The 23,557-nt window shown below is 36.5% G+C and overlaps 1 protein-coding gene across 4 annotated transcripts in view; it reads right to left on the reverse strand.

Moving 5' to 3' along the window:
* The window catches only part of GRM8 (glutamate metabotropic receptor 8), a gene marked incomplete at both ends in the record, with an annotated part of 749,142 nt that overhangs the window by 145,358 nt on the left and 580,227 nt on the right, over nucleotides 1-23,557 (reverse strand). For 2 of the 4 annotated variants that reach the window (XM_082847030.1, XM_082847028.1), the window contains one exon: nucleotides 8,789-8,925. In XM_082847030.1, coding sequence (XP_082703156.1) covers nucleotides 8,789-8,925 — 137 coding nt within the window. Of the gene's footprint in view, nucleotides 1-8,776; nucleotides 8,926-23,557 lie in introns of all 4 variants that reach the window. The other 2 variants (XM_082847031.1, XM_082847029.1) reach the window with 2 other exon arrangements.

The following is a 23,557-nucleotide window of genomic DNA, read 5'->3' on the forward strand; positions in this document are numbered from 1 at the left end:
ATATTGACAGAAGGGATGGAAAAGTGAAGCACGATAAGAAGGAACATAGGTGTGGTTTCACAGACTATAACGTTAAGAGGACATAGATCCAGGTGGTGTTACTTTTAAATGAGAACTTTTCCTTAGGTACATTTGCTGCGATTATAGTAATTAAGCACACTGCAGCCAAGGTGTCACTGTGCCAGTTATGAAGGATCTGAGCTGTATGTTGCAGCAAGAAAGTTTCCTTTTCTTATTTTCTAAAAATATTCTATATTAAAGGGTTAAATATAACTTCTAAAACTATCTTATAAAAATGATTTAGTTCAGTTCTGAGACGAGACATCACTCTTCCCTGCTGTTTCTCTCTACATACAATTCAACAAATGCTCATAGCAGGTCGATGCATAATTATTTTTCAGGAGTCCTTCGAAGAGTGAATAACTAAACACAGTTTGGTAACAACCATACCATGGACCTACTCAGCAACTAAAAGGAACACAACAACAGGGATCAATTTGGAGGGAACCATGCTGAGTGAAAAAAGCCAAACCCAATAGGTTACGTACAATATGATTTCATCCACACAGCATTCTTGAAATGACAATTTTAGAGAAATAGAGGATATATTAGTTATTGCCAGGCACTGAAGGGAGGCATCTGGGTAGGATGTGGGTGTGGCTATTAAATGACAATTTGGGATCCTTGTGGTGATGGCAATGTCTTATATCTTGACTACGGTGGTAGATACATGGGCCTACACAGGTCAAAAATGCATAGAAACACCCATACACATGTATAAGTGAAAGAGGAGATATGAAAAAGATCGGTGGACTGTATAAATATCAAGATCCTGCTTGCGCTGTTACACCATAGTTTTTCACAATGTTATCATTGCGGGGAAAACTGAGTAAAGGAGACATGGAATCTTTATCATTTCTTACAACTACATGTGAATCTGCAGTTATCTCAAAATAATGTTTTATTCCAAATGATTTTATAACTGATAAAAGCAATCAAATACTAGTCAAATTTAGTACCTTTCTGTGTCCTTGTTATATCCTTCTGTCGTTTATTTATGGATTTAAGAAAGAACACCATGTGACAGCTCTACCCCTGAGTTGATGCACAATTGCACATTTCTGCAACTTCACTTAGAGATAAGGATCCATGACGTCAACAAAATGGAATAGGGACTTGGGAGGATTTCAGCTTCTGGCTCTATTTTCCTTCTTTAGACAGTGAAAGCTTTGAGGAAAGATGTCTGTTAAACTTTTGATTCAGTCAACAGACATATGAACGTTTTTCTTTTTAGTTTCATGCTCTTATCAACTACTGACCTCCATCTACAGCTGGAAGCTACATATTTTATTCATATATAATACTTTTCAGTTCCTGTAATTCTCTTGTATGTTGTAGATTTTACATAACACTGATGTGTCCACTGAGCCTTTCAAAAGTACCCTAGGATACAGGGTTCACATATATTTTAGTTTAGTAAATCTACCATAAGAAAATGATTTTTTCCCAGTTATTCCTCTATTCTACATTATCACTTTATGTTTGTAACCTTACTGATACTACTCATCGTGTCAAAATTGCACTTATTTTTCTCCTCCCAAGGTTAAAGTAAGGATTAAAATACCATTTATCATTTTTATTGCTTTATTATCCCCATAAACGTCTAGAGTCACCATTCTCCTTTGCCCTTCTTTGGTGTTGGTATAAAGAGGCACTTTCCGTTTTATGTTACGTCCTTCTTTAGTTGCATTGTATTTTTGATTTGCTTTTTCCAATTTGACCTCTATTATTTTTTTTAGCTTTCTTTTCCCTGTCTGTGTCACTTTCATTATTTACCAAAATAACTAAGCACTTATGATTTTTCCTATTTTTCATGAATAATAATAGCTTTATTAGTGCCCCACCTGTATTTTCCCTGATGAACTACTAGATTCCTTGGATACTATTCCTTGGATACTATCCCGATTACCCCGGGAATCTGACTCCAACTAGATCCAGATAATTGAATCCAGCTTCTGAATTCTTAATCAGATTAAATCATTTTATATGGCATAATTTTGTATCTTAGTAAGTCCTTTTAAATATTTTGTAGAACAAAACACAAACCAAGTAGATGGACAGATAGGGCGGAAAGAACCTGCCAAACAATTAGGTAAAGTAAGAAAGAAATTAATTCTTAATTATGGCTTCTGCTAAAAAATGGAACGACCTCTTCTCCAGCCAATCTACACTTTGCTGCCCAAAACGTTTCCCTGAAGTGTAAAGCTGAGAATGTCTCTATCGAAAAGCTCACTGTAGCTTAAAGAATATCAACTTGTGTTCTAATAGTTTTTGAAACCCTATAAAATTTAGCTGTAAGCCATCTTTCTTCATTCTGCATGATATGCTCTGCTCAGATAGTCCTCTGTACTGGCAGCTCAGGATCACAATCAATTCCCTAAATAAACTGTGCCCCTTTCCACCTCCCTATGAAAACCTAGTCAACATTCCTCATCTCCATCAATGAACTTACAACTTACACTCTGTAGGTGGGATATGCCTGCACATCCAATAGATGTGCACTCCCAACTCAGGGATGGGGATTGAATCTGTAACACCTCTAAATCATTCCAGCACTGTGTAGAGCAATGGCACACTGGAGGTACTTTATTCTGGAATGAATAGATAGATAAATGGATGGAAGGATGGATGGATGGATGGATGCTTTTGCCATGGCCTACACACTCTTCCAACCATTTCTAGCCACCAAAGTAATTGAAGATCCAGTTTGAATTCAACAAACTTTATCCAGTCCCTCTAGTTGGAGGTAATCATTACATATTTTAATTCATAGTTTGTTCTTTAATCTGTACCTTCTAAGTGTGCTTTTATTATAATTATTCAAGTGTACTGTTACCTTTAATGGAGTAAAGCATTTGCTATCTGGGAGTTTATTTTATTGAACCTTGTACTCCTCAATGGCTTAGCATCCTGCCTAGCGGGAGCAGTCACTGAATAAATAATCTGTGCACAAGTCAACTTCCTCATCAATAATCTCGGATCAGGGCTCCATATGAAGTCAGTATTTAGAAAATGTCGGCATATCGTTCATGACATATTCAACAAGTCCTTACGGAGCCCCTACTCTGTACTAGCAAGAACGTAGTTAAACTTTAATTACCTTGGCTTTGCTTGATGTGTCAAAAACATGAATTTACCAAATGCTTATTTTCTCATAAACACAAATTAATTACTGACCCCAAAATGACTTATTTTGAAAAGAATAAATTTGCATCTAGTGAACAAAAATATAGTTTTGACAACTAATCATCTTGTTACAAGGAAAGGAAGCCAAAAAAGACCTTGTCTGAATAGAATATAAAGGCAGGAGATAGAGTGGCATTTAAAGTCCTATTGGAATGTAGTAAAGGGTCTCGGAGAATTGACTTCACATTCATACTTTGTAGGATGGGAAAAGCTTTATATATTACTTGTCTCATAGGGTGAATGATCTTTTTTATGCACTGACTATCATATGAAAGAACATTTGCAAATGCAGGCAACTTTGCAATGGGGAAACAGGCAAAGAGGAAACGCATGGCTCCTAAGAGTCAAGGCAAATAAAGGCTCAAGCGTCCCCTCGAACATTGTTTCCACTCCATTCACTCCATCCTTTACTTCAAGGCTATTTCAATACCCTTCATCGTAGAAAAGCTGTTCCTGTATGACATTAGGGAATCTAGTGGTTTTGGTTAAAAACTTTTGATGTTTATCCAAAGCAATATAACCATGAGGAAAATGAGGGGACTCAGAAACTTTCTCTTTCTGTATTTCAAGCAGGTTGAGGAACCCCTGCTATAGCATGTATCTGCCTGACCATTGGCAGGCAAAGACATATATTTACTTAAAATATCATGTTATAAATACTACACTAGAGGTACATAGAAAAGACGGATTTAATGCGCTAAATCAGAAAGCTTGCTTGAGTTTCTGGTTGTCCCCAAAGCACTGACTCATGAAGCCCACTTTTTTTTCATACCAAAATAAACATTTGGGGTTTATTATATAGGGCACAGACGAGTTATCATAGTGTAACTCTTTTTACAGTTACTCCCTACTCAGAACATCAAGATAGAGGCAGAGAAGACTTTTCATAGATGGAATTTCAGATTGCAATACCCATTATAGGTCCTCTGCAATAGGCTGGTTTTCCTGGCAAAACAAAACAAAATGTTTATTGCCATATTCGTTTGACACTGAATATGTAGCAGGCAGCGTTCTAGGATCTTTGATATGCAATTTCCTTTAATTATCTCAATAACTCTATGAAGTAGTTATGATTGTTTCACGCAGATGAAGAATCTGAGACTAAAAGAGGTAAAATAACGTGCCCAAGGCTCAGGAATGGAAGGTTGGAACACAAAACTCTTCTTTCTGACTCGGAGGTCTTGTTTCTGACCACTATGCACTGGAATACCAATGCATTTGATCTTCATAGTAAGCCTATTTATTATCCCACTTAACAGATGAGAAAACTGAGGGTCAGAAGTCAGTACCTGGTCAAGAGTTACGTTCATCTATGGAGTGGCCCCACACAAAATTAAATGAAGCCCTTCTTCAAATCACCCTTTCCAATTGACTCCATGCTGCTAACAATGAAACATTCTTATGAAGTCATTATCCTTTACTATCTTTATTTATCTTCAAATTACTTATTTGACTAAAAAAAAGAATAAAACAAAACAAGCAAAAACTATGCCTCATCTTACAGTAATCTAGAAAGAGTAGCTCTGGTTGGAAGTACAGAAAAGTGAGCCCTCAGTTATTTTAGGCCCATCCGGTAGCCTCCATACACCTTCTCCCTGCAGACTCGAAGTAGCAGATGGCTGTTCTTCTTGCAGTTCAGGCTCCGCTGTTTTCTCTGAACCTCTAGGTTCCAGTACGTTTTGTGATCACTAATAAGGACCACCTGCCTCTTGAGAGGTTAAGCCTCACAAAACGGAGAAGCCTAATTGTTCAAATTCACTCTCAGGTAGACAATATGCCCTTCATGCGTGGACTGAGATTACTGAATAAAAAACCGAAATCAAAATAAACAGTTATACTAACTCATTGTAATTGCTAAGTTAAGAACATATGTTAGTGCCATAAAAAAGGAAAAAAATATTTAGAACAATGAAGACAATGCTTTTGAGGAAATAAAACACCTCATGATTTTCCAGGAAAAACAAACAAAGAATAACCTACTTTTACAATTTCTTTCACTCCACTAAGATATATTCAGGGCAAATTTATTGCACTCATATATGCATAAACATGCACCCTCTGTGCACAAACTTATCCTATGGTTGAATTCAGTCAGAAAAACTGCCTCTTTGAAAATAAGCCAAATTCAATCCAATAACTGGCTGATAAATGCTTACCACTGAGAGTGTGAAATCTATTGCAAATCTGGTTTAAGAGAATAAGAAGGGATGGAGTACATGGGGAAGAGCGCCCTCCGCTGCCATCATCACAACTCCCGCCAGCAGTCAGGCCAGATTCGGGGACTGTCTCTGGGCTGCAGGTGCAAAACCACGGACATACCTTCATCTGTGGCCTGCCCCACTGCACTAGAATTGTTGGTTTGAGTGTCCATCTATCCTTCCAGTCTGCGAGCGCCCTGAGAGCAGAGTTCACATTTTCACTCTAATCCCAGCACTTAGCATGCAGTATGTGCACAGAATGAATTTATCCAATCCATTCAAAACTAACTACCTAGGTGACAATATCTAGCCACAGGCTACCACAGGAAAAGAAACTACATACTTATATTAAATAAAGTTTACTTTGTAAGTGCAGATAGATTTGCTGAAGTATTAAGGCCAATATTAAAGGCAGGCAATGGGCTATAGGGACAAATGGTCCCCATTTTAAGTGAACGTATTCTGAACTTGGTAAAGCAAACTCAAGTGCCTCTTCTGACAGAACCTTCACTTCTCTACTCACCACACTCATTCTCAGGTCTCCCACTGACCACACAGAATCATGAGACACTGGATTAATAATAGGTAATGTTTATGGATGTCATGTGGGCCAGGCCCTGGACTAACGGCTTTACTGTATTATTTCATTTAATTCTTATTACAACCATCTAAGGTAGGTGCTATTAATGTTTCTACTTTATAGACGACAAAACCGGGGGAAAGCATTTGTTTGGTGCCTTGCCTGAGATCTAAGCAGAACTTCAGTAAATCTGTCACTTTCCAAGGAACCCCTACTCCACCTCCAAACAGATGACTAATCCTGTTCCCAAGGAGAAACATTTTGTTTGTCCTGATAAAATTCAGAATTCAACCCTTGATGTATGACCTCTCTTCACAAACTAATTCACTCTTTTCTGAGAGTTGATTCTGTTTCAGTAAAGCTAGCATGGCTATGTAGTTATAAACGATCATAATCATGCATGAGAAATAATTCTTACAAATCGTTTTGATATATTTTATGAGCAATAACACAATAATAAACATAAAACTTTTCATGCACCATAAATGTACATAAAAGAGCTTGAGATTCAACATAAAGTTTTATAATAAATATATATATAGAGAGAGATGTGTGTGTGTGTACGTGTGCTTGTGTATATAATTATTTTAGGTATCTTCATATTATATATTAATGCACATATTTTTCAACCATTGAACTTTGTTATTTAAATCCTTAATCATAAGAATATAGTAAGCAGTTTGGCATTCATAAAAGTCAGATAAAAAGTAGCTTCCCTATTTTAACCCATATCAAATTTTCTTTGTTGTGTTTAATTATTTTATTTCACAGAGGTCCACTGTCAAAAGGGCTTTTGTCAAGGAGCGACTGATTTTCAGATTGGCATCAATAACCCACAGAGTTATCAAAGCTTTGTTTCCATAAGTTTGGGTTGCAGGACAAGGGATAGGGTTTCATCAGGCTGCTACATGTAGTAAGGTGTAGATACGTGGTCTTACGAAGTACAACCATAGTTGCAAATATGAGCTGTCTTTGTGCATTACTGAAAGCGGAACTGTGACAATTATCAGGAAGTCATTACGGAGACAATAAATCATAAATATCCTAGTTTCCTTATTTCTCATTATCTGCTTCTTTTCTGAGAACTATGGTGACTGTTGCTGCATAAACATAGCACTTCAGGGGCTATATTTGGACATACAGAGGTGAAAAATGTATTAAAAACACCAAATTGATGTCTTTCGAATGGGTTCAAACACAAGAAAGCACATACACACGTGGAAAACACACACGGGCAAGGATAATCTCTCTCCCCACCCTCATGTATGTCATAAGAGTTTACCTTCCAGCTAGGATAAGCTGTAGCTAGGAAATGAAAGTATTCATTTATGAAATGAACTCAGCCCTCACAGTGTTACGGTAGCTTTGAGAATCAAGAAGAGGAGGTGCTTTTACTAGAGGAAAGAGTGAAATACACATTAGAACAATATAACAGTAGAAGAGTATGTTTCTGGCTTATTAGACACATTTTAAAAGCACCTCACTGCCTACAGGGGAAACACTGCTGCTGTAGAGATTCCTCGGCCACTCAGTTCCTGTAAACAGTCCAATGTTACAGATGTATGAGAGAATGTATTATGAACATTAATGTTCATGTATGAAGGAACTCTGATCCTTAGCTGCGACCACAGAGCACACTCCTTGTCTGTCTAGACCAGAAGGAGCCGGCGTGCATAGATATAGCACCACAGGCTGTTAAATTTTGAAATGGTTCCTTACCCTGTGGTAGGCAGATGCTTCTCCAACCACTCCTGTGCCCTCCTCATGCAGCCACTGCCTGCCCTATGCCCTGTGACTTCCCGGGCCTCCCTATCCGTCAAGTTCAGGACGGGCTTCCTGCTCTGGAGCCCCTTATGCTTAGTGGGTGCTGGTAACAGACAGCGCCCCCCAGTGTCCCCAAAGACCCCTTCCCTCGGATAGCCCCTCTGGAGAGCTGCCTGCCAGCTAGACTCATCTGACAGAGCTTCTCCTCCTGCTGTTATCCCACGTGCCAGCCCCACCTGGTCCCAGCAGGAGGAGACAGAGCCCCGGGTGGCGGACACAGCATGACACTGGGCAGGCAGATGACCAACTGCCTTTGGCACCAGCCCCAGGCCCTGCGACCTCGCTGCCCCGCGACCTCGCTTCCAGTTGGGCTCTCCAAGTTCTCCTCACGTGGCCACTTGTAGGAACTGCAAAATCTGTGGGCCTTGGGCCTTCATGGCTCTCCAGGGGGACAGGGACAGCTGGCAGCCCTAAGGGCTGTTAAAAAAACTGAACATCTCTTTGGGGTACATTAACTTTCTCTGATGTTGTGATTCAAAGAGGTAATGCAAGTACAGATCATGATTGACTTCCATCCAGCAGACATAGCTGCAAGATCTCAACTTATGATGGGGCAAAGGTGAAGCACACTTATTAAGCACCGACTTTGTCATTCGTGGCACAGTTTGTCACCCCTCCCCCCAAAACACACACATACACACACACTGTACAAAGGTTTGAACAACTGAGCCTTTCAGAAGCGTATAAAGTTTCCCTAAATGTATACTTAGTCACTTAAAAGAAAATGAGATCTTTCATTAAATCCCTGCAGAGAGTAAATATCTCTACAGACATTTAAGACTTCTCATAACATTTTAAAGTTGAAGAAGGATCAAATCATACATTTTCTGAAAACTTATTTACAAGAAGATCAATTCTAACAAATGTTATATTACTTAAAAGTAAAGCGTCTCTCCTTGAGAACAATATACATAAAGTATAAGTTTATATTGATACTTGCTTTTAGATGAAGCTGATTGGTCCAGTGCCCAATGATTTTGTATTCTGTACTTTTGTTGGTTATTTGATACTGGAAGATATCATAACGACCAGGAGCGTCTCCATTTTCATTAAAAGTGACCGGTGTCCCAGCACTACCTATAAATGTTTAGGAAACAATGTTAACTTTTCAGTGAGATAGACCACTGGGCTTATTTCTCTCTAAGAAAAAAATGGTAGATAAAAAAATATTGTGCATAGTAAGAGATATGCAGCTAGTAATCCATACAAGGTCATTCTTGGTAGCATAATATCTCTGACATGAAAAGAAGCCCAGACATACTTTCAGGAAGAAGACGTGCTTCGTTACCCACATTAGAAAGTAAATGATGAGAATCCAAGTGAGGCGACAAACGTAACAGTTAAATAAATAGAAGTTGATAGGCTGGACAGCCAATAGTGGCTACGGAGAATGGCAGTTAATAGAGAAGAGTGTAAACGCCTTGAAGCGTAACAGCTATTGTACAATATGAACTATGAACAGCAATTCAACATGTGGCAGGAGAACGTCGCAGCCAGATTCCCTAGAGTTTTACGTTATTCTGACTTGAACTCCACTCTGAAGCAATTGCCGTATTCAAAGTCTCTTCTAAGCCTCTGCTTTGGCTACCTCTGCCCAAGAGCCTATCCATGTGGGCTACGTTTAGGATCCTCTCAGTGGGTGACGCAGTGGTCGCTGGGAAGTCCCAACTTCGCTCAGATCATAAAAGTTCCCTCAATTCGCTGTGATAGTGCAGTACTGGCGGGGCAGCAGGATGCAAGAAATGTCATCTTTTCTAACCTTCCATTTCTCCCAGAAGCTTTCATCTTTTTCTCTTACCAGCTTCTGCTCACTTTTACTTTCTCTCGCATTAACTTTTACATAATCACAGGTTTTAAGAGTAGAAAGGGATCACTACCCGCAATGTTTTCTTGTTCCATCTATAGCCTCACTTTCTATATAGAATTTCCTTTTCTCTACTAGCCTTTGGAGGCTGCCCACAGCCCACACCTTCATCTTCTTGCCTTACTCTTTACCGTCTCGACAAATTCGCCTAACATCAATCCCTTTTCTTTGTGCCAATCTTCTCTCTGCAGGTTCCCTTCCCTGAATTTCTTCTCACCGTATACCGGATTTAATTTCTATACTATACTAGAAACTGTCCCCTTCTTGCTATCTCTTTTCTATATTTTACTCCCCCAAAATATATACTACTAATAGTTATACATGTCAGCTCTCTATATTTCCATCTTATAATGAGTTCCTTATTCTACCTGCGGAGTTTTAAACTAAAACCAATAATCACAAAAGTCTAAAACATTCCTCTTTGGAATCTTCCTAAAATTTGAATGCAGTGTGAAGTCTCTGATGAGATGCCTGGTATCTGCAAACAACTGCTAAGGACACAAGAGATAGCACAGCATGGAGAAAAGAGCACTGTTTTGAGAGTCAAGAGCTGCACATTCATGCTCACTTTGCTTCTGCATTTATTTTCACAACTTATATGTACTCTCTTTACTTGTCACATAGGGACTTAAAAAATAAAGATGAACATATTTTTAAGTCTCAAAAGATCTATATGCATGTAGATGATTATTATTAGTTCACATGGGAAATGACTTTATATATAAGTCAAGAAAGAAATAGGGAATGAGAGAAAAAAATAGGAGCTCTCCAATCAACCACTATCTTAACTACTCCTTAGATACCCAAGTGGAAACCCACGTGCTGTAACGGATCAAAACCTTTTCTAACTCCAAGTGAATGTGAGTAGGTTAACTTTTAAATCCTCAGATTCCTCATCTGTAAAATGGGAGTAATAATAACACTCATAGAGTTGCTATGAAAATTAAACAAATAGTTGCAAAGAACAATGCCGGTGGTAATTAAATATGATGATGATGATGATGATTATTCACCCCATATGTATTCTCAGTACATACCAACGTAGAGTAATAGGATATTAAACATTCTTTTAAGTAATATCTAGACAAAGGATTATGGAAATTCAATGGGTAAGAGATTACCGGATGGAAAAATACACATCAGTTATGAATTTCACATTAACATCATCAACAAGTCCTGACATTTACATACCATTTCAAAATTCTGATGTCATATACTCCATGAATAAAGTATTATTTACTTTTGTCTAACTAAATTCCCCAATATTATCATGCTCCTCACTGAATGGCTCCGTATCTCCTACGACAGCATCCCAATCTTTTTTACCATAATGATACCCAGGCTAGGAGAATGTCACTTGTGTAACACATTCTCATCAATGTACTCTGAGTTATATATAATTCGTAGTGTGCTAGCTGTTTCTATCTCTCTTTTCTCCAACTCAAGAAGGTATCCTGGAAAGGAAGCTAATGAGAGCTGTATTACCACAAACATAATTGTCCAACTTGGATACTTCAATATAATTATTAATAGCAAGTTACACTAAATTTGGCATTGCACCAAGAGGCAATATACTAAAGTATACATACTATATAAAAGTATAATACACTAGAAATGTGGGTTTGGGGGCCAGGTCATCGCACTTCTTAGATAGATGATCTCAGGTGAGGTACTTGATCTGTCCGTCCCTCATTTGGCTCATTTTTAAAATGGGCTAATCGTAATTCCCATCTCAGAGGGATATGAGGATTAAGTGAATCAACATACAGAAACCTTTCAGTAAATAGTAAGCATTATATAAATATTAACTCTTATTTCCTTTATTGTTTTATGGCAGTGCTGTGTTTGAGATCCAGGGTCTATATGAGAGCGTAAGAACTTCTCAGTGAGCATGTATGGCTTTTCCGGAGTCACCCTTTCTAACCCTTGCTCTCCTCTACTAACACAAAGCCAAATATACCTAAAATCCAGTTCTTTAAATTCACCATGCACTTTCTCACGATCCTGTTTCGCATGTTATTTTCTATAAGTTCACTTCCTCCTTTATCCTAACCTTTCTTCTCTATATAATTCCTTCAAGATGTGTCTTAAAGGCACACCTATAAGGATCCTTATCTTCTAAATCTGGAGCAGGGACCCAAGTGCCTCTTCGTGTCCTGTCCTTCTCTATCATGGCACTCACTGCTCTCTGTACACTTGTACTATCCATCCCCATTCCTGATCAAAACATTCATTCAACAGATATTTATTGAGAGCCTATTACGTGCTCAATACTGGTTGGACCCTCTGCCTTCCTCACAAGACCGTGGTCTCCTTAATAAAGGCAGAGTGCATTTCTTATCTTTGTGGGCACGGCACCAAAGACGGCTTGATATTGAGTGTGCCATCAATAAATTACAGTAGAGCATGAGAGAGGCACCCACGAACGATTCCAAGCAAATCCACGTTCAGCTTCTTCATAGCATTATGAACTTCACTTCTATCAGCTCTCATCTTTTATGTTCACAAATGAAGGGACCAAATCAGTCCCTTTTACACTGTTATCAGTGTGATGTTAGAAACCACTCTTGACACTTGTTTTAGTAATCTGATTTCTGATCTTGGGCTAGGCTTGCAGTTGAATTACTTCAACCCTTTCAACAAAGAACTGATTCAATTGCATATTGGCTTATCTCAAATAATTGCCCTGGTACTGTGGTCTGTGTAACAAAGAACACCCTTGAGTAACCATGAGAGGCTATGTCGTTTATTAATTTCAACAAGTAGAAATTTGAATGATCACCCTTTGTACTGAAACTGGGCACCCTGAAAAACAGAATTAAGTGGCATTTTGTCCAGAAAAAAAATTGAAATGACAAACGTCTCGATATATCCATCAATGTACTATGGTTTACTAACAACACAAGTAAGAAATATAAATATACTTTGTTAGGCTAAATTCATATATATATATATATATATATATATATATATATAGTAAATTATGCTCCAGCAAGTTTTCTTGTGCTTCCTTCCACCCTAGACTTTAGTTATTTCAGAAATTTTGAAGTGCACTAATTTTTTACATACTCTTTAATCAATGTGGGTTAGTGGAGAAATGGAAACAAACAACATGGAGGTGGAGGTAACTTTTACTAGTCAGATACTGCTCTGAGTCCATATATCACTTTGGATATTTTCTGTTCAATATGAAATGCATGGAAAAAACTATTTTCGTTACTAGGCATGTCAAGCACTCCAACGTGCTTTTGTAGTAAAAATGACCTATTCAATGAAGATTTTATTTGAAAATATTGGCTCTGTTGAATATTGTTCTGGGGAAGATTATGAGCTTGGGATTCAGGGACTGGCATTTGCTTTCTGGCTCTGCCAGTTTCCCTGTGTAATCTGGGCAAGTTACTCTCCAAAAACCTGTTTTGTCAACTGTCAAGAGAACATTATAACCCCAACCTCCCTGGGCTATTACAAGGGCTGCATGAGACGATGAACGTGAAGCACTTAGTATGTGACTGGCACACAACAGGTGTGCAATATGTGAAAACTACCATCATCATTATCCATTCTCTGCCTACACTTATGCTCCCTTGATCTACATTTTCTTGTTTCCACAATGCAAAAGGCAATGCAAGAGTAATTCATTCACCTTTATGTGCAAATATTAGATATAAATATATTTATAAGTATAAGCCACTCAGTGTATTGTCATGTCTGTTACTTTCATTTCTCTTTCTTGCTACAAAACTATCCCTTTTCCTTCTCATAACCACCTGTGTTATTGGGTAAGCAGGAAAAAATAAGAAAGGTAAAAATACAATCAGTTAATTTAGTCATTTTTAGCACCCTTAAAAGAAGAATGAATATATGAGATTGAAGTCATTGACCAAATGCCATAGGAAATAGCAACTTTCATCAGAATCCACTTCCCCCACTTCTGGATGACTGTTTCATGTCGCACACATCCAACATTTTCCTCCCCGTCGCTTCAGCTTGTCTCAGACTTTCTCACGGAGGAAAAGCAGCAATAGGACAAAGACCCCCTCCTCACTCCCCAACAAAACCTACAGCCTACCTGCATCTATGCTCATATGATCGCTTCCCTCCTGCTGAAACACACGTCCCTCATCCAATCAAAGGCGTATTCCTCCTCTAGTGCTAGGACCCCCCTTCACTCTCACTCTCTGTGCACTTTGTCTCACAGTTATCTTCTTTCTTTTACATCAGCAGATTTAGACTGTCTGCAGTGGTCCCTTCAGTTTACAACTGAGTTCTCATAGCTCTCATCTTAAAAAAAAAAAAAAAAAAAGCAAGCAAGCAAATCCCATTACTAACCTTACTGCCTCATTTATCTACTCTCCTTAGCAGTAAAATAAAACTTTTTGAGTGAGCTGTCCTCACTCTGTCTGTTTTCTTATTTCCCATTAACACATCAGACCATGTTAATTCGAAATGTAACTTCATACCTCCACTGATGAGTCTCAAATGTATACACCTAGCCCTGAGTGCAGACTTACCAATTAACTGTATCTCCACTTGGTTGTTTGATAACCATCTTACACTTTACATATCCAGACACAACAGTCCTCACTCAAAACACGTTCCCCACAGTCTTTTTCCTCTTAGTAAGGAGCTGAGGGCTGTCTATCCATTCAATCAATTCAAAAACCTAAGTTAAAACCCCACATATAAGTGTAAAACACAGAGTGAACATAAACTATGGACTTTAGCTAATAGCAATGTATATCAATATTGGTTCATTAATTGTAACGAATGTACATTAATACAAAACATTAATAACTGGAGAAACTGTGTGTGTGGAAGTGTGGAATATGGGAACCTTCTGTACTATCTGCTCAATTTTTCTGTAAATATAAAGTTGTTCTTCAAAGAAGTTTTAAAAAGTAAAAGAAATAAAATTATTTTCATTAAAGCATTTGTGTAACCCAATATATGCAAAGCATTATGACATCAAAATATAATCAATATACAAACATTAATGAGATTCTTTATACTTTTTTATATATCACATCTTCAAACTCCTGTGTATACCTTAGACTCACAGATAATTGCTATTTGGACTAGCTGTATTTCAAAGCTCAATAGCCACATTCCTATTTAATAGTGCAGGCCTAAAAGACTAATGATTTCAGCAGTTATTGCTCTAACCCTCCAGCCACTGGGGAAGAAGTCCATGGCTGAGCCTTTCTGATCTGGCCTCCACTTCAATTTCAACTGGACCGACTCCCCACCCCCGCCTTCAACAGTTTCTCCCCTAAAAAGGTGTGGATTCATCCAAGTCTGACCCATGGCTCAGTGGAGGCCAGAACTGGAGATAAGATCCTAAAATAAAATTCAAATTGCCCCAGTGGTAAAAACAAACAAACAGCCCACACCTAAGACATTAACAGGTCCTGTCGCCAAAACACATCCAGAATTTCCCCATTCTCTCCATTTCCTCTTCTCTGCACTGGTCCAAGGTACTGTGATCGCTCCCTGAACTCCTAGCCCATATCTATGTTCACAGCGGTAACAACGATCCACTCTCCGTCCTGCGGCCAGAGTGATACTGTGAAACGCACATCAAGTCAGACGGCTCCTCTCCCTAAAATCATGCAGTGGCTTCCCATTTCACTAAAATAAAACATGAAGTATTTATCATGGCCCTTAAGGCCTTGTTAATTCTCCAGTCACTTGTTTCTATACTTCATCCACCCTGGGATCCTTCCGTTCCTCAAACACATGACGTTTGCTCTATTTCAGTGTTTTGGTGTTTCTTGTTCTCTCTCTCCTTCTCACTTTCTCCAATGCTCTTCCCACCTGGATCTTTGCATGGCCGGGCTCCTTCTCATCATTTAACACACACACACTACTAAATATAAAATAGATAACGAACCGACTGCATAGAAATAGAAAGGACCTACTGCATAGCACAGGGAACTATACTCGATATTTTGTAATAACCTATAAGGGAAAAGAATCTGAAATGGTTTTCTTTATCTGATTATTTTAGTGTGTGAAACAAATAGGACAAGGAATGCAGTTGAATGGCATTTCTAATTCTCTCAGCCAACCCTCCTTCTTGATTTTTCCATCCAGAAACTGAACTGACGGGCTTCCCTGGTGGCGCAGTGGTTGAGAGTCCGCCTGCCGATGCAGGGGACACGGGTTCGTGCCCCGGTCCGGGAAGATCCCACATGCCGCGGAGCGGCTAGGCCCTTGAGCCATGGACGCTGAGAAGAAACTGAACTGACAATTATTCTTTCTCTTCTGGAAATGTCTTTATGATCTTGCCTTAAAGGTGTTTTAAGAATGAAAAGTGTCATTATCAGGAATGAATAGCACAATTTGAGAAGTAGAAATACAACCTTTAATTGTACTGATGGTACTCAAATAAGCTAATTGAATGTTTAAAATAAGAAAAAATCCATTATTTAGTGATGCACATTTCAGGGAAGCAGATGAATTAAGAGGTTTAAATAAAATCTCTTATAAGAAAAGTGACCGAAGAGATGATAAAAATATCAAATGTTTATTTAAAGGAAAGAAATGAGAAAGAATATGTATTAATTAGGCGATATTAAGTAATACATTTTAAGAGGAATTTGGGAACAAACCGAAATGTGTTGCAATCCTCGGATCTCAGTATATTTTCATTTCCTGACAGAAAACCTCTCTTTATCTAGAGCAAGTTAAGCCTTTTATTGTTTCCTTCGTGGGGGTATTTAATACCTAATAGATCTTTATTTGTATATATAACTTCCATTATAAGTTTTAATTAATCATTGTATTTCTAACAGTGCTACATTTATGAGTACATTTATGAAAGTGTGAGTGTGTGTGTGTGTGTGTGTGTGTGTGTGTGTGTGTACATATATTCTTGCTTTTTCAAATCTGCCGTGTACCAGGAGGAGGTCTCTGACTATCTAGTCCAATGTGTTGCTGGAAAAGAAAAAAAAGATGCTTTTACCATCTAGATTTAAAATTGTCAAATTTATTAATTTTTATAATGAATGCTTACTAAGGAATTTAAAATTTTGCTTTCAACATTCACATTTTTAATTTACCCACAGTTGACTTACGGTGTGAGGTCGGTATACAACTTCACCTTTTTCCTATACTGATTATCATTTTATCAGCACTACTCCCCTTTTCTGAATGACTAGACAGATGCTTCTCTTTTATACCTGTTACATAGAGAATGTATCTTTTTCTGGCCTTTCCCTCCTATTCCATTAATTCATTTGTCTCTCTTTGACCCAACATCATACTGTATAAATTACTAAAGTTCCATAATAAGACTGATAATGGTATGGCAAGTCCCCACTCCCTGTTCTTCTTTCTCAGAAGTATTCTGACTTGTCTTTGCTTTAGACTCTTCTGTATACAATGTAGAACCATCTTTTTAAGTTCCCTGAACAATCCTATTTAGACTATGATTGGAAAAATATATAATATCTATAAATCAATTGGGGAAGATTTGATACCTTTATAATGTCTTCCTATCCATGAGCATAAGTTGTCTCTTGGTTGTTTGGATCTTCTTCTGCAAGATCTAATGTACTCTTATAATTTTCTTTCCACAGCACTTAACCATTTTTTGTAGACTTACTCCTAGGTAATTAATATTCTCTGATGCCATTGTAAATGGTGGCCTAAATTACATTATCTACTACTCTGCTGCTAGTATAGAGAATTCAGCTGAAGGTTGTTTTTTTGCTTGTTTGCTTTTGTTTCGTTTTGTTTTGTATTACTCTTTTATCCAGTCCAGAGGTGATTCTATCACCCAGGGGTATTTAGAAATGTATGGAGACATTTTTGGATTTTGCCGCTGGGGGAGTGCAACTACTGGTGACTTGTGGAAGAGGCCGGGGTGCTACTAAACATTCTACAATGCACAGGACATCCACCTCCAATAAAGAATTATCTAGTTCAAAATGTCAGTAGTTTTAAGGTTGAGAAACCCTTGTAAAACTCTTTTTATTATACTTAAGGATTTATCTCTATAAATTCCTAAAACTTCTTTAATTTCTATGTAAAGAATCATGTTAACTGCAAATAATTATAATTTCATTTTATCCTTAACAATTCTTATGCCTCCAATCTTTTTCTTTCTTCCTTTTTTATTGCACTATCTAGGACCTTCAATGCAATTTTGACATGAAGCGGCAATAGTGCACATTCTTATACTTCTTCTAACCTTTAAAGAATATTTCCCACATTCTTCATTTAGGATTATGTTTGATCTAGGCATTTTATAGGTGTTTCTTATCAATTTAAGAAAGTCCCTTTTATCCTACATGTACTAGATTTTTTTTATCATGAGTATATTTTTAGTGTTAGCAATGTATTTTATACATCTTTTGAGACAAAATATTTTTCTTTTAATCTGTTACTATAGTGAGTTATATTTATACATTTTTCAGTTATGTCATGGAAGCTTGGAATGGATCCAACTTGGTTTCAATATTTTTTGCACTGCTGGATTCAATCAGTTAATATTTTGTTTAGAATCTCTATATTCATACTCATAAGTGAGATGGAACTATAATTTTCTTTCTTATAATTTCCTTTTCGTTTTGGTTCCAGGGTTATACTGGCCACATAGAATAAATTGGAAAATAATCCTTTTTTTTCTTTTCTCTGCAAGAGTTTGTATAAAATTGTAATGATATCTTCCTTGAAAGTTTTATAGAACTCACCTGGAATTACCCCAGATACCATCAAGAGAGTGAATAAATCAATTGTGGCATATGGAATATTTACAAAATGGAATATTATACTGCAGTCAAAATGAATGAACTACAGAGACAGCCATAAATCTGGATGAATCTTAGCAATATAACATTAAGTGAAAAAAGAAAGTACCAAATATACATTTTACAAAGGTATAAATGATTAAAATTTAAAAAATCTGTGTGCTTTTTTGGGAATACATATGCAAGACAAATCTATTTTAAAAGGTAGGAATGTTGACTGTTTGGGAGTAATGTGAGAATGGGTTGGTGATGGAAATACATGTTTGGATACAGCTTTTTATCACAATTCTAGTTTTGAGGGACAGGGGAGTATTTTCATAGATGCTTATTACGTTCTTTGAAACAACCAAATAACTAAATAACTAATTAAATAGATGAAAATGGACCTTGCATAGAACAATTATGAGCATGTGTCACTAGCCAAGGAACCAAGAGGAGAAAAGAGAAAAAGAGAGACGGAGAGAAGGGAGAGAGGGAGGAAGAAAGGAAGTAAGGAAGCAGAATGAAGAAAAGAAAAAGAAAAGAGAGATATATTAAAAATTATAAAATAGCTCTGCTATTGTGCCCTTGGAGAATACAAATACTCCCTGAGGGTCTATGAACCCAAACAAAATAGGTCACAAACAGAACAAGTCAAGCTTCTGTAAGAATTCCCAGTTTATAAAATATAATGTCTGGGATTAAAATTACATTATATTTTTAAGCCAAAAAGCTTAATTCACTTTTTATTATGAAGATTTCTCTGAAGAGTAAAATAAAGCTAAAATTCACCTCTTACCAGTTGAGTTATTACTTCATTTCTTGCTCAATATCAGATTGTTCTTTTATCTTGGGTTATGCATGCCTTTGTAATAATTCATTGTTTGAAATATCATTAAACATACAGTCTTTCAATATGGTTTCGAATTAATATTTTGTTAATATTTGCAAAATTACAGTAAGCCAATCAAATACAGATAATTCTATAGGAACAAATGTCAAAGTGTCTAAAGAAATAAAATATCAAACTAGAGAGATCTACTCATTTCTGACAATAATTTATATATTGAATTAAAAAGGATACCAAATCATTTATTTATAATGGATCTGATTTTCTGTAATTACACAAACTGTCAATGTATATTATGCCACTGTGATAAATGTGACTTGTCTATGTTACCATGGTGATTGGAGGTGTTTCTATTCTACACTGCATGCATAACAATGTGGAGCATAATCAAAAGAAACACTGAAATATGTAAGTAAAAAAACCATCATAAATTTTTTTAAAAAGTGTAGTTTGACTTTCACATATCCCTTTTAGAGGCTGATCCATTAAATGGCTTAAAACAATAACTACTAAATAATATATTTTATTTCAAATATATATAAAATACTTACAAAAATTATTTTCTGCCAAAAATAAAATATGAATGATTACCATAAACTAGAACTCTCAATTCATATTCTCTGACCACTATTCAAGAATCTGAAATTTTTAACTAAAGCTTTAAAGAGAGTAAAATGTTAAAGCAAGACTAAGGAAGATAAACATCAAAAACTCCTAAAGATTTAGAAAAAACAATTAAGTACTCATGTTAATTAATCCTTGAGTCAAAGAGAAATAAAACTAAAATTATAGAGCACTATTTAACAGATACTAATATATTTCAAAACTAGAAGATATGGTCAAGCCTGTCCTCAGAGAGAAATTTAAAGGATTGAGGTTAAAAAGCACATGAAAAGATGCTCAACATCACTAATTATTAAAGAAATGCAAATCAAAACTACAAGGAGGTATCACCTCACCAGTCAGAATGGCCATCATCAAAAAATCTACAAACAAATGCTGGAGAGGGTGTGGAGAAAAGAGGACCCTCCTACACTGTTGGTGGCAAGGCAAACTGGTACAGCCACTATGGAGAACAGTATGGAGGTTCCTTAAAAAACTGAAAACAGAGCTACCATATGATCCAGCAATCCCACTCCTGGGCATATATCTGGAGAAAACCATAATTCAAAGAGATACATGCACCCCAGTGTTCATTGCAGCACTATTTATAATAGCCAGGACATGGAAGCAACCTAATGTCCATCAACAGAGGAATGGATAAAGATGTGGTACATATAAACAATGGAATATTACTCAGCCATAAAAAGAACAAAATAACGCCATTTGCAGCAACATGGATGGACCTAGAGATTCTCATACTGAGTGAAGTCAGACAGAGAAAGACAAATATCATATGATATCGCTTATATGTTGAATCTTAAAAAAGGCTACAAATGAACTTATCTACAAAACCAAAATAGAGTTACAGATGTAGAAAATAAACTATGGTTACCAGGGGGTAAGAGGGGGAGGGAGGGATAAACTGGAAGATTAGGATTGACACATACACACTACTATATATGAAATAGATAACTAATGAGAATCTGCTGTATAGCACAGGGAACTCTACTCAATACTCTGTAATGGCTTATGTGGGAAAAGAATCTAAAAAAGAGCAGATATATGTATTTGTATAACAGATTCACTTTGCTGTACACCTGAAACTAACACAACATTGTAAATCAATTATACGCCAATAAAAATTTTTAAAAAAGAATTGAAAGTTTTTATTGTTGCACACGACCTAGATGTATTTATAGAGAAAGATCTTTATAAGCGTGAAATGATTAATGGCTTTTTAAGCATGACATCAAGTAAAAACTACTAAGGAAATAATCAGTAATTTTAACAACATAAAATTTAAAGTTTCTGAATACCAAAAAAATTTATTTTTTTTAAATAAAAAATAGAAACAATGTAAACATATATCAATCAAGGCATGGATAAATAATGACATATCCATACAATGGAATATAATGATGTAGCCATTAAAATTATAATATAAATAGTCATTATTAATATGGAGAGATTCCATGGTATACTTTTACTTTAAGAAGGATTACACACACCCACTACGATGGCTATATTTGTCAAAATGGAAATTAACAAGTGTTTTTGAGAATGTGAAGAAATTGGAACCTTCATATACTGCTGGTGGGAACGTAAAACAGTGTAGCCACTGTGGAAAAGGATTTGGTGATTCCTCAGAAAGTTTAACATAAAGTTACTGTACGATCCAGCAATTCCACTTCTTGGTATACACCCAAGAGAACTGAAAACATGTTCACATAAAAACTTGTACACACAGATTTACGGCAGCATTATTCGTAATAGCCAAAGAGTGGAAACAATCCTAAAGACACTAAATGATGAATGGAAAAATGCAATATAATATATTCATACAATATTCAGCTTTAAGAAGAATCATATGTGCTACAATAGGCATGAACCTTGAAATCACTATGTTAAGTAAAGATGCCAGTCACAAAAGGTCATGTATGCTTCCATTTGTATGAAATATCCACAATAGCAAATCCATAGAGTCAGAAAGTAGATTAGTGCTTGTCAGGGGCTGGATGGGGGACAAAATCGGGAGGTTCTGTTAATAGGCATGGAGTTTCTTTCTGGGGTGATGAAAACATTCTGGAATTATAGTGATGATGGTTATACAACCCTATGGACAAGCTAAAAACTTCTAAATTGTATAATTTAAAATGATGAATTTTATGGTGTGTGAATTAGGTCTCAATTTTTTAAAATTACAGGTTAACATATAACATTATCTCATTTTATACTATATATGTGTAATGTAGGTGGATGGATGGAGAGATGGATGGATAATGGACATATGATAGATATAGATAGATAGATAGAAAGAATAGGATGTAAGTACATATTTTGAAAGATAAGCACCTAAAAAGTTATCTTTGGTCAGTGAAATGAAAACTGACCTACATTTTCTTCTTTATTATTTTCTCTATTTCCTGAAATAAATGTCTTATTTTTATTAAAAAACAAACAAAAACCAAAACCAAAAAACTGTGTTTTCTTTAAAATATAGTAAAGACCTGGAAGAAAAAAATAAGGTGTCTTTTGGTAAAATCTACACTTCATATCAATGGCTAAAACACACAGATATTAGCAGAGAGAGAAGTAGCTCTCAGAGTCTGCTGATAGCAATGTTCTCCCCTACACAACTGAGAAGTAATATGGGAGAGTCTGGTTAAGTTACTCTGATTCTGTAAAAAAAAAATTGCAGGGCTTCCCTGGTGGCGCAGTGATTGAGACTCCGCCTGCCGATGCAGGGGACACGGGTTCATGCCCTGGTCTGGGAAGATCCCACATGCCACAGAGTGGCTGGGCCCGTGAGCCATGGCCGCTGAGCCTGCACGTCCAGAGCCTGTGCTCTGCAATGGGAGAGGCCACAACAGTGAGAGGCCCACGTACCGCAAAAAAAAACCCAAAAACCAAAAACAAAAAATTGCAGTTCACCAATGAGTTCAGTGCAGGTCAGTCGGGTAGCTTATCTCTGAGAAGATCCCCAATAGTATTCCTGCATTTTTGTCTAAAAAATGTTAGCACCTGAAAAAAAATGGAGGTGTATGTTGAATAATTAATGATAGCTAACACTCACGTTTCTGAAGATTTTGATATTATATACACTTTGGGCCTGGGTCTGCAAATACTCGGAACTCTTGAATGACAAAATATTTTTGGTTAAAATGAAAACAACTTTGTACTAAAACAAATGGTTGAGATAGTATTCATCACACTGATATTCTTGTATAATTTAATCTTAATTTTTGAAGACCTTTAAATAGCTAAAAACACATTCTTTTTCCTAAAAAGCATTAGGAATTCTTAAGCTCCATATCCAAAAAAATGTGTATTAAAATAATAACTTCCTTTTTAATAACTATGTGGTTCATAAGGAGTATCCATATTAACAAGGGACTTAAGTCTCCATTTTACAATTAGTTTAGTTTAGCCTTTACATCAATTACAAACGAACGATCAATTTCTCATGTTCTAGTACATGTATCAAAAGTATAGGAAAGAATAACGCTATATGTTTTAAATCTATGTTTATAAAAATTTCCTGGTATATTTATTATAGTTTTGTATTGGAATGCTATATAGAAATTAGTTTTAATTAGGAATAAACTTCTTGGTTCCATTTAAAAAGAGAAGTGGGTGTATTATTCATGATCATTAGAGAAA

This window comes from Leucopleurus acutus (assembly GCF_964270905.1).
Source record: "Leucopleurus acutus genome assembly, chromosome: 9".
NCBI lineage: Eukaryota > Metazoa > Chordata > Mammalia > Artiodactyla > Delphinidae > Leucopleurus > Leucopleurus acutus.